Source organism: Pteropus alecto, unplaced genomic scaffold (genome assembly GCF_000325575.1).
Source record: "Pteropus alecto unplaced genomic scaffold, ASM32557v1 scaffold146, whole genome shotgun sequence".
In the NCBI taxonomy this organism is placed as follows: Eukaryota; Metazoa; Chordata; class Mammalia; order Chiroptera; family Pteropodidae; genus Pteropus; species Pteropus alecto.
The window spans coordinates 32719251-32732590 of record NW_006442107.1 but is presented as its reverse complement, the minus strand read 5'-3'; the positions used below and the strand labels follow the sequence as shown (position 1 = coordinate 32732590).

The 13340-nt window shown below is 33.5% G+C and overlaps 1 protein-coding gene across 2 annotated transcripts in view; it reads right to left on the bottom strand.

Annotated features, from left to right (window-relative positions):
- TWSG1 (twisted gastrulation BMP signaling modulator 1) overlaps positions 1-13340 on the bottom strand; it is a 42541-nt gene extending 29201 nt beyond the window's left edge. Inside the window, exons 1-2 of one of the 2 annotated variants that reach the window (XM_006920077.3) lie at positions 13236-13340; positions 11292-11448 (exon numbers count right to left, since the gene is read on the bottom strand). In XM_006920077.3, the coding sequence (XP_006920139.1) occupies positions 11292-11414 (123 nt within the window). In that variant the 5' untranslated portion in view covers positions 11415-11448; positions 13236-13340. Of the gene's footprint in view, positions 1-11291; positions 11449-12518; positions 12618-13235 lie in introns of those variants that run through there. The other variant, XM_025038688.1, reaches the window with a different exon arrangement.

Genomic DNA, 13340 nt, shown 5'->3' with positions numbered 1-13340 from the left:
TGTAACATACAGTCTCAGCTTCTCAGTCATAAAAAGAGGATGGTATTACTGGGCTTACCTTCACAGACTTTGGCATCCAAATGAGATAATGACTCTCAAAATGCTTTGGTGACCCAGCAATCTCTCTCCTAGGTATTTACTCAAGAGAAATGAAAACTTATGTCTACACAAAGACCCGTATGTGAAAGTAAACATGAACTTTATTCATCATCACCAAAAACTGTAAACAACTCAATGTCAATCACCTATTAAATGAATAAACAAATTGTGGTACATCCACACAAGACTATTACTCAGCAACACAAAAGAAAGAACTACCTGATATACACAACAACATGGACGAATCTCAAAAGCATTATACTAGATGAAAGAAGCCAGACAGAAACAAAAGGCTACATACTGTATGATTCTGTTTATATGACATTCTGGAAAAGGTGAACCTATTGGGACAAAAATCAAATCAGTGGTAACCAGACACTGAAGTTGCGGAGGGAGCTAGTTTTGACTACAAAGGGTCATGAGAAATGTTCCCTATCTTGACTATGGTGGCTACGTGAGCATCTGTTTGCAAAATATCATAGAACTGTATACCTAAAGAGAGTGAATTATATTGTATGTAAATTATACCTCCATAAATATGACTGAAAGATGCACTGGGATATCAGGGAGTATTTTATTTCACCTTTGAAAGACCAGTACGGTACACTGTGGTACAGAAATTTATTATTTTAATAAACTAAAATTGATAAATGTTAAGCACTATATCAATGCAAGTTGGTATTAAAGAAAGCAATATAGAAGACAGTTACTCTAACTGCAAATATATGTTTTATTTTTAAGTTAATACTACACTTCTCTAAACTAACAAATACTATTTTTTACAAAACAATATAAAATGATGCTAGTAAAATATGCAGAACACAATAGTTGTATATATAATGTAGTTGTTAAAAATCACCTAAACACAGAATAAAAACCTAGAAAGGGCTATACTAAAATATTAAGAGTAGTCTGTATGTGTAAAATAGGACTATGAATAATTTACTTTTCTTTTTCTACTTTTATGTATTCTGAATTCTCGAGTACAAAATATTTTTATAATGGAAAATATTAAATTTATTGGGGTAGTATGATGTAAGATCCACTTTAATGTTTTTACAATTTAAAAAACATACTCAAAACACAAACTGAGTTACTTAAATATTAAATTAAGCAATCTCCAAAGATTTACAATAACAATCTAAAAAAAAAATCAAGAATATAAAAAAAAAGCTAATTAAGCAAATGCATATTGTGTAAGCATCAGTAATCAACAAAGCATTAGATTTTACCTATGCTGATACTACTTTCAGAACCTTAACTTAGGTCAAATGGGTATTTAAAAACAAATATATAAAACAAAATATCCTCAATTAGCCTTTATTTAAAATAATAAACATAATTATAATTAGGTTACAACAGATCTATTTTGACATATTAATACTCTTTGAAGAGGACATCAAGCATTCAAACTCTGAACAAAAATATCTAAGTCAAATTTTAATATCACATTATTCTTTTAAATTCCGATTGATAAACTTTTGTTCATTTATAATAAAAACTTAAGTGAAACACCACTGAGGACAGAATTTATCCTTTTGGCTAAATAAATCAGCATACAAGTTCATATATATATATATAAACTACCAAAATATGTCAAATGGCACCCATTTCTTATATAAACCTAGTAATAAAATTTTAATCCTTACTTTACAAGTTCTCTAATGAATTTCTTTAAAATAATCCTGCTGGGGTAAGGTAGGGGTAGCTATGGATGAGACTGGACCAGCCACATGTTGAGCACTGCTGAAGCTGAGTGATAGATTAATGGGGAGTTATTTTACTATTTATTCTATTTTATGTTGGAAATTTTCCACATGTCCCAATGAAATCCTCATTTTTGTTTTAATATAATAATTCGACAGGTGAAATCGCCAGTGAAAATAAATTTTAGTCACTGTTTATAAATTTTAGCAGCTATTCTAACTGCATTCAACATTTGAAAGGAAACAATGACTTATTCTTCCTTTAAATTACATCAGGCCTAACTCATTACTTTTGGACATTAATTTAAAAGATTTTCATGAGGTGTTAACTGAAGCAAAACAGGACAAAAATGAGTTAGAACCATAAATTTTAAGAGCAGGGATGTAGAATGAAGAAGAAAAAACACTATAGAAAAATAAGGTAATGTTTGTAAGAGGAAAGAGGAAACATTGTATATTACGAACCAAAATATTACTGCATAGTAATAAATCAAGATAACTGTAGCAAGAAACTAATGTAGAATTTAATTAGCACTGATTAAAAAAGTAAGTTAATTTTTTTAGTTTACTGTGATTAAGAAAGCCCTGAAGTTATATTTTTAACTTAAGACAAAATACACTTTAAATGGAATTATTAATAAGAAACTATTTTGAAATCCCAACGTATTTCAGAAAATCTAAGATTTACTTAATAGTTAAATCAATTTTTAGAGCAGACTGTCAATTTGGTACATAAAAGTGCTAAATATTCAGATAACCAGTAAAGTGCTAAAATAATGAATTGACAATCTCTGAACCTAAATTTGAATATTTTCATTAAATACGATGTCATATCATTCTAAATAGGACCATAAATACTAGCCAAGTACTCGCAAGTCAATAAGGGTTTTTTCAGTTCTTAATACAAAATGTGTAGAGATTTCTAGGGTAAAAGCATAACATTGATCCAAATTTTAAACATTCTTTTCACAAAGCAGAAGAAAAAAACTAGTAAGATCTTGTTAAAAACAAAATCCTATATTACCATTCCCCCCCACTCCCCCGCAGAAAGGGCTATATAACTAGGACAGCTAAACCAGTCATTATATGAGCAAGGGAATACACCAAGATGACAATTTTACTTTCTTGATGTTTAAAGCTAGATTTCTTTCCTATCAGAAGCACAAAATAAATATTTATATAGGGACCACCGTTATGCATAGCAACTTGTAGGAGTGGCAGGAATGACTACTGCCTTATAGCCACGCTAGTAAAAAATATTTACATAACTATGAGGTTCCAGGGAAAATTTTCTATACTCAGTTATTTCATGAGTTGCAGAAGGCTCAACATAAACAAATGTTCTAACATCCTCATAGTACATCACTTCAACACTACAGATGTTCAAACCAAACCAAAATAACAAAAAGAAAATCTAAATTCCCTCTCAAAGGGTATCTTTCTTTAAACTTCTATAGCATTGCCTTTCTTAAAGTACTTCTTTCCCACATTGATTTTTGTATCTGTTCTCCTTCTGTAAGTTTAAGAAGAAAAGCTATCATTATCATCTAAAATGTCAATGTGTCTTATATTTTGGTGAATATGAAACCAGGATTTTAATAATGTAGTTATGTGCAATGAAAAAGCAAAGCCCCAGCAATTCTTAATCTAAATTTTTAGAGCCATCAACAACTATGAGAATCTCCTGAAAGCAATGGACTTTTTTCCTTTTTTATACTATACATATGCAATTCTGAACATAATCCTGGAGATACCCTGAAGCCTTTAAGATATCCAAGAACCCCAGTTAACAATTCTTGGTGAAACACCAATAGCCAATCTGTTCTTCAATTGAAGAGAATAGGAATAAAAGGCATTAAAGTTCAAGTTTCTATCAGTCCAGTCAGAGCAAAAAGACAAGAAGCAGGCATCTACTGACCACCCACCCATTCCAACCACAGCAAGAAAACCAGCCAATCAAAACAAACAAATCAAAAACTTCTCTTCAAAAAAATGATCAGCCTCATAGCAGAGAATATATTCCAGCACCAAGAGCTTCCCTGCCCCTCAAGTGAAACCCTTCAGTATGTGTGTTTCAGGCCTGCCCACATACAGTCTCCCAACCAGACTTTGAATGTTGCATTCTTAACTATAATGGACAACTAAGTAAAACTAGACATTTGAAGGAGTGCTGCCACATGAAAGAGACATAAATTAAAAGAAAAAGATAATCTTGGAAGAAAGACAAATCAAAGTAACAGAATTAGGAGTGGAGGTGAACACACACACCTCCACTTATATCAATAAAACTTCCAAGAGTATCCTCAGAGATATCTGAGAAAAAAGTGCATTCAAAAACAAGTAAAAGTATTAATATAAAAAATTAACAAGGAGATAAGAGCTCCTAAAAATTTTAAGTTATTGCTAAACTTTTAAAATTTAATAGAAAGTGTTCAAAGGTAAAGTCAAGGAAATCTCCAAGAAAGCAGAACATAAAAGTGAAAACAGATTTAAGATCTATGACACAATATAAAAAAGCAAGAAACAATCTGAAAATGAAAAAAACAATTCCATCTACAATATCACAAAGAATAAAATACCTATGAATAAATTTTAAAAAAGTATAAGACTTGTACACTGAAAACTACAAAATATTGTTGAAAAAAATAAGAAAAATCTAAATAAAAGGAAAGACATTCATTCCATGGTCATGAATCAGAAGAAATGGCAGTACTTCTCAAACTGATCTACAGATTCAATGCAATCCCTATTCGAAATCTTAGCAGGCAATATCGAAGGCACAATCAATGAAAGAAAAAACAGATAAACTGGACTTCATAAAAACTAAAAACTTATGCTCTGCAAAAGACACTATCAAGAGATGAGAAGACAAACCACAGACTGGGAGAAAATACATATAAAAACGTAATCTGACTAAGGACTATTGTCCAAATTATATAAAGAATTCTTAAAACTCAACAGTAAGAAAATGAACGACTCAATTTAAAAATGGGCTAAAGATACAGACATCTCACCAAAGATGATATACAGGTGGCAAATAAAATGCTCAACATCATGTCATTAGGAAAATGCAAATTAAAACAATAGTAACATAGCAGTATATACTTATTAGAATGGCTAAAATTTAAAACACTGACAACACCAAATGTTGACGAGGTTGTGGAGCAACAGGAACTTTATTCATTGCTGGTAGGAGTGCAAAAGGTTAAGGCCATTTTGGAAGGTAGTTTGGCAGTTTCTTACAAAAGTAAACATATATTTAGCATATGATCTGGGATTTGTGCTCCTTGGTTTTTACTGAAATAAGAATTTATATCCCCACAAAAACCTGTACATGGATGTTTATAGCAGCTTTATTCCTAATTGCCAAAACTTGGAAGCAATCAAGATGTCCCTTAATAGGATAAACAAATTGAAGACATCCATAAAATGAAATATAAATCAGCAATTAAAAGAAATAGCTATTATGCCATAAAAGGACACAGAGGTGAAAGCAGCCAGCCTAGAAGGGCTACATACTGCATAATTCCAACCATATGACATATTGAAATTCTAAAACTACAGAGACAGTAAAAAAAGATGAGTGGTTGTTAGGGATTTGTCCAGGGCAAGGGGTGGAAAGAGAGGGAGAAGGACGAATCAGGTGGAAGCGCGGGGAATTTTTAGGGCAATGAAACTATTCTGGTCACATTGTTATGGCAGATATATGACATTATGCATTTGTCAAAACCCATAGAACTATACAAGACAAACAGTGAACCTGAATGTAAACTGTACATTTTAGTTAATTATAGTGTGTCAATATTGGTTCATCAATTGTAACCAATGTATCAACTAATACAAGATATTAATAATAAGAACAGTGGGTATGTATAGGGGAAAGGGATATGTGAAATCTTCCTCCACCTTCTGCTCAATTTTTCTGTAAACCTAAGTAAAACTACTCCAAAAAATAAAATTTATTATTTTAAAAAACACCTAGCTGGCTTTATTAAAGAAATTGACAAGCTGATCCTAAAATTAATATGGTAATGCAAGGGACCCAAAATAGTCAAAATATCTTGAAAAAGAACACAACTGGAAACTCATACTTCCTGATTTCAAAACATACCACAGACCTACAATAACCAAGACAATGTGGTGCTAGTATAAAGATAGATATATAGATCAATGGAATAAAATTGAAAGTCTAGAAAATAAACTCTGACATTTAAGGTTAAATTATTTTCAACAAGGGTGCCAAGAAAATTCGATGGGGAAAAAATTGTCTTTTCAACAAATGGTGCTGGAACAACATGCAAAAGAATTAAGTTGGACCCTTACCTCATACTTTACACAAAAATCAACTCAAAATAAACCACGAACCTAAATTATGAGCTAAAACTATAAAAATCCTAGAAAATATACAAGTAGATCTTTGTGGCCTGGAGTTAGTCAATGTTTTCTTAGCTACAACACTAAATGCACAGGTGACAAAAGAAAAAATAGATTAAGACTAATCAAAATTTAAAACTTTTGTTTTGTAAATGAAACCATGAAGTGCAAAAACAACCTACAGAATGAGAGAAAATACTTGCAAGTTATATATCTGATAAGAGACTTGTACTCAAAATACATAAAGAACTCAACAATAAAAAGACAAATAAGCCAATTAAAAAATTGGCACAGGTTCTGAATAGATATTTCTCCAAAGATAATATACTGATGGCCAATAAGCACATGAAAAGATGCTCAATATCATTAGTTATTTGAAAAATGCAAATCAAAACACTTCATACCCAATAAGATGGCTATAATAATAATAAAAGACAGATAATAACAAGTGCTGGTAAGGATAAAGAGAAATTATAACCCTTATACACTGGTGGTGGGAATGCACGCAGTAACTTTGAAAAATACTTTAGCAGTTCCTCAAAACGTTAAAACATAGAAAATATGACCCAGCAATTCTACTCTCAGATATATATCCAAAAGAAATGAAAACATATATCCATATAAAAACTTATACATGAATATTCACAGCAGCATTATTCACCTTAGCCAAAAAAGTAGAAACATCAACTGATGATTAATTAAATGCAGTATATCCATATACTGGAATATTGCTTGACCAATAAAAAATGAAGTACTGATACATACTATAACATGGATGAATCGTGAAAGCATTATGCTCAATAACAGAAGCCAGACAGAAAAGACAACATCGTGTATGATTCCACTCGTATTCAATCTACAGAATAGAAGTAGATTAATGGTTGCCAAAGGGTGGGAAGGAAGGAATGGGGAGTGACTGTGAATGAATATGAGGTTTTTTTAGGGTGAGGAAAATATTCTAAAATTATATCGTGGTGATAGTAGTATAATTCTGTGAATACACTAAAAACCAATGAATTGCACATTTAAATGGGTCAACTTTATAGTATTAGATTTACATATCTCGATAAAGCTGTTTAAAAAAATCTAAGACATAGAGCATCCATCATAGACTCAAACTAATAGAGCTCCAAATAGAAAAGAGGATATTACATATAAAAATAATAATAATAAAAGAGAATATTCCAGTCTTTAGCCTAAAATAAATCCCTCCTCGCCAAAAAAAGATTCTCAAAGTGGCCAACACAATGATGCTGGCACGAAAAGAACCACATCAAGGATAAGGAGATAAAATTAAAAGTATCCAGAGAGAAGGAAGAAAAAAATCTAACAAAGTCACCAATAGAGAAAAAAAAAAGAGATTTACATCAGATTTCTGACCAGCAATATGGAATTCCAGAAGTGTGAAGACATTTGAGAAATGTCTTTAAATTTCCCACGGAAAAGATTTTAACATAGTTCTGTATTCAGGCAACTCACCAATCAGGTATAAGGTGAGACTAAATACATTTTCAAGATATGCAGGACCCACGAAGTTTACTTCTAATACTGCCTTTCTTAGAAGATACTTTAGGGCATGTAACAATAAAAATGAATAAATTAAGAAAGAACAAGATAAAGAATCAAAGAAATAGTGAAACAAATTTAGGAAAGTAAGAGTGGGAATGCACTATAGGAGAGTTTGGATCAGACCTAGAGAGCAATCAGTGAAGTCTGGAAACAAGACTGAAGGCTCCATTGGGAGAAAAACAGATTAAGAATTTAAAACAATGTAAGGTGTTAATGATTGATGATGCAAAATCAAGAAAGACAATTAGAAACTCAAGAAAAACAAACTCACTCAAGAAAGGCAATGTAATCAGTACCCTGTGTGACTGACCATAGAGTCGACAATATATAATCATTACAATATAAACATGGTTTAAATATTGTCAGTTTTAAAATATACCTGTAAATGGGTAGGCGAGGGGAGTGGTAAATGAGGTAAAAGGGGTCAAATATGTGGTGACAGAAAGAAATGTAACTATGGGAGGTGAACACACAGTGTAAATATATATATGCCTGAATGTTAAATGTAAGGCAAATATATATATGCCTTAGTGTAAATATATATATGCCTTAATGTTAAAGGGTACAGCTGAAACTTACTGGATTTCGTTAACCAATGTCACCATAAAAACTTAATTTAAAAAATAGAAGGTAGAATTTACATTATAAATCTACTTTATAATCAATTTTATCTAGTATTAATGTATAGTCGAAGAAAAAAACTCTCATAATTACTTAAAATATAAATAAAAATATATTATGTAATTTATTTTATACATTGTATTGATATAAACATAAACTAGAAAACACAAATATAACTCAGAAATTACTGATATGATGTCACATGTAGCTATTTAAATTTAAGTTAAAGTTAAATAAAATTTAAAAATCTGTTTTTCAATCATACTAGTCATATTCGAAGTACTTGGCAGCTACGTGTGGCTAATTTCTACTGCACTGGGCGGATGTAGACCATATCTACCAATGTAGAAAGTCCTAATCAATAGTGTTGCTTCAGATAATTCCAGCCCTCTATCTTCGAGCTGCCCCAACTAATGTTATGTGGCACAAATTCCTGGGCAAAATAAATGCTGTTTTTAGCCACTGATATTTGGGGTGGTTGTTACATAGCCATAGTAAGAGCAATACAAGGAAAGTAAAGCTCAGAATGTAAAATAATCTGCTTGATTTCTGGAGTCCAGAAAACCAGACAAATGGTGGAACTAATTACATTTCACTTCAATGTCCAATAAGCATTTATGAATAAACAAACAAGAAAATTCTCAGTACTGGAGCTCTTGATATTTTTAACCTCAAATACTCTGCCACTATTCACAAGAGTTATCTCTACTACTCCAGAAAAAGATTTGATGATTCTTGGCTCTGGAGGAACAACGAGAATCTGAGAAATCTTAGCACCATTGACTTAGTGGTTAAAAAAAAAAAAAAAAGTCCTAGCTTCTTTCCAATGAGTTTACTAGAATTGTCATTTAACAGGTGAAGTTTCACATGATTTTCTAGTTTTTATACTTGTATAACACTTTTTAGTTTGTGAAGTGTTTTGTATTACAAATTTTTTAAATAAAAAGCAAAACAAACAGAAAATCTTTGAGAGTATTTATCAATATTAACCAAAAGCTTTCTTTTTAAAATACTCCCTTAATAAGCAAGGTATTTTAAATAAGCTCTAATTTTTCATCATTTGAACTAATGGAAATTATAGGCTTGAAGAGTCAAAAAATAATTTGGAATTTAAGTGAATTTCCTTTAAACACGGATATAGCAATTGTTATGACACTTTATTTCTATTAATGAATAATGAAGCTACATTGAAACAACCTGGGAAGTGGCAGATTTCCTATCTGACCACAGCACAAAGATGGACTTCATATGCAGACTATAAAATTTTCAGCCAGCACAAGTGTAAGCAGACATTCCATATCAAAAGTTCCATGTATAAAGTTAGATAGTACAGAATTGTTAATTTTTAAATTGCTAACAGCTATGTTTTAAAGAATTTTTATCTTTAAGAGATAGATATTAGGATTATGATAAAATAGTATCAAGGATTTGCTTGAAATTAAAATAGAGCTGGGGGGGGTTAGTGTAGGGGAAAGTAGATAAAATAAGAGTAGCCATGAATTAGTGATTGCTATAACTGCTGATTCTAACTACTATTCATTATATTCTCTTATATTTGTGCTTAAAACTATCCATAGTGAAAAAACTTAAAACCAACCAATGAACTTCTCCAGTTAAATGTTTTGGTTTGAAATGCAAAGTAAAAGTAAACAGAATATGCCTGGCCTCAAAGAAAGGCCAGGCTTCCTAGAATTTCAACTATTAATGAGAAGGACCGAAATGTCAGAAATAAATACGAAATGCCTCTGATCTATAAAAATCATTATCACTTCTAGTACATACACACAATTGCTCTCAATGTCAAGATTACAGCCAAGAAGTAGCTGACTCATACAGAGAATTCTACCATTTCTTCATCAACAGTCAATAACTAGAAGGGAAGCTAATAAATGCAGACATACAAGGGCACAAGATTGCTGATGGTCTTATACAGTAAGTGATCCCTAACTTTTTTGGCCCCAGGGACCAGTGCTCTTAGAGAATCTAATGCCTGATGATCTGAGGTGGAGCTGAGGCTGCGATGCTAGCTAGCACTGGGGAGTGGCTGCAAATACAGATGAAGCACTGCTCCCTCACCAGCTGCTCATCTCCTGCTGTGAGGCCCAGTTCCTAACAGGCCACCTATCGGTATTGGTCCGTGGCCTCGGGGTTGGGGACCCTTGGAATAAGATGAAAGAGAACAGCGATATATATAAGACATGAAGTTCACCACCAATTAGCACAACTTTATGAAGAGTAATACCCAGTATGATTACTGGAAAGGCCATGGGCTTTGGAGTCAAATACAGACCACATTCCACAGCCAATTACTAGCTATATGAGCCTAGCCAAATTACTTAACCTCATTTTTCTCTTCAGAAAAATAACAGTGGTAGCTACACCAATGCCTTGATGATTGAAAAAGATAATTGTGAAGTATCTTAGAAGCAGATTCTCCAGTCCCCGGCAACAACTTGCCTGCAACCTTGTGAGAAATGCTGAGCCAGAACCACCCAGCTCAACTATTTCTAGATTCCCAACTCTCAGAAACTGCCTGAAATAACAAATGTTTACTGAATTAAGTTGCTATATTTAGGGGTAACTTCTTACACAGAATAGACAGCTAACACATTATATTTAGGATACAGTTTGTCTAATATTTGACTAGCTAAAATTTTTAAAAATATAGTTACTGAGCCTCTTTGCTATGTAAACTGGATTATACAAGGGAACCCTTTAATTTAACTGAGCAGAGTATGCATCATCTTGTAATGGCATGGTTATAAGCTGGGTATTATTTTCAGTACTGAACTTCTTGAATCTGACCTTGCTTATATGCAGTAACCCAGGCCCTGACCTAATACTCAGGCCTTATACTGTATTATATGCACTCTATATCTGCTCTACAATATATTTTAATATTAATGGCATACTCAGTCTTACCTGAATGAGGCATTTGCTCACATCACTAGCACAGAGTGCTTTGTTACAACTCAATGAAACAGGGACCCATGTCAGGAACACCAGGATGGCTAGAGTAAGCATAACAACAGATTGTGACTTCATGTTTCTTCAAAAACAATCAGTAACACTCAGGAAGCTAAACAAACAAAAAGAAAAAAAAACTTTAATTGAAAAAACATGCTAGGGTAAAAACAAATACAAAAATGAAAAACTAAACTAATATTGTGTCAGAAACTTTTCAGTGATCATTTTAAGATCCCTCAATGAAAGATTAAACATGAAAACAAAAATCCTGCAATTTTATATAGTAATGTTTTGTTAGCCATCTTCAAAGATCTATAATACTGAAATTTTTCAGACTATCCAGAAATGGTCACTGTGAAAGTTAAAGTGAATATATATGTCCTCAGTAACCTGAGAGTATGTCAAGCAGTTTCAATACTGCACTGCTACTATTCAACTTTAGTTTTACGTCCATTATTCAACTTTAAGCTTGCATAAAAACGATTAATACTGAATTATAATTAAAAAAAATCACTTAACAATATTTTAATTCACAGAATTAAAACAAAGTTTTTAAATGCAAATTATTCTAGTGATGATGACTATTTCATTGTCTCTCAACATAATTAGTTGGAATGAAGCAGCTCAAAGAAAGGAGTTGCCTGTCATTCCTTAAATACTATAACAAACAACAAAGGGGATAGTAAATTATTAACTGCATTAAGAACGCTGAGTGAGTTATTAAAATGTGAAAATATTCTTTTGATTCTATACCACATGTACCAGAGTCTTCAAAGTCATTAAGAAGATATTATAGTTTAAAAAGAAAAAGGAAAAAGACCAGCATAAATTCTGACAGTGAATAAACAACCAACATGGCTATTAAACTTTTAAAAAAGAGAAGATAAACTTCTTGGAGTTGAAACACACTTCCAAAACAGAATCAATTAAAATAAATGACTATTGATGTAAGAGGGATAAAGGTGCATTTATGGGGCCTTTATAATTACTGTAAACTTTTAAACTAAGTATTACGAAGTACAATAAAGCAAAAACAATAAGAAGGCGAAAAGAATAAAGGGCTTTGTACCCAGTATGACTCAATTTTGAAAGAGAAAGCTCTGGAGATTGTTACTGAGGCCTACAATGTATCCCTGAAGACCGTTAGTAACTCAGTTATCTAATTTATTTAACAACACATACCAAGTCGGATAATTTTTGGAGTTCATATTTGTGGAAGCCAAAGAAGGTATCTGAAAACTGTTTTTTCCAGAACTAGTTTTCATCTTTCAACCACCAAAAATGGGATTTAAAAAAAAAAAAAAAACCTCTAACGGTTGTCTTCATCTTACTCCCAAAATCTTACTGAAAAATATTCAAGTAAATAGGTGCATATACAAAACAGCTAACAGAATTAAAGGGCTTCTTGTTTTTTTCCTAAGGAGTTCAGAACAATACCGCATCAAAACTGTTTTCATACATCGTGACTAGTTTCTCAGGCTGTGGAGAGCCTTGTGCTGTCCCTAAGGGAGAGAGCAATGACAGCAGCCTTTGTGCCGCTGGACCGAGTCCCTGCTGCCTGGTAAGGAGGCAGAGGCCACCGCAGCTCTGCACCATCAGCTCACCGACGCGCGAGTGACAAGGACAAGGCCAGGAATGCGGGCACCAGCGATGCAGAGGAGGGCGCCGCAGAGGTGCCGCCGGCTCGAGGGGCCCGGGCCGCCCTGGCTTGCGTGCCCGCACCTAGCACCCACCGGCGGCGTACCCCCACTTTGTCCTCTGCTTAGGCGGGGTTCAGGCCACGAGCGAGAAGCTCCGTTTCACCTGGCTCCCGAGAAGTCCCTCTCGGCCTCCAGAGGCCCGCGCTCGCGGCCCAGACCCTCCCGTCCACAGACGCTGCCCTGTCCCGCTCCCGCTCACCGAGCGCCGCGGCACCGCGAGGCCGCTGCCCTGGTTCCCCGCGGGTCTGTCCAGCCCGGGAGCGCTGCAGGCTGTGCGAGGGAGGCAGGCCGCGCCTCCGCGCAG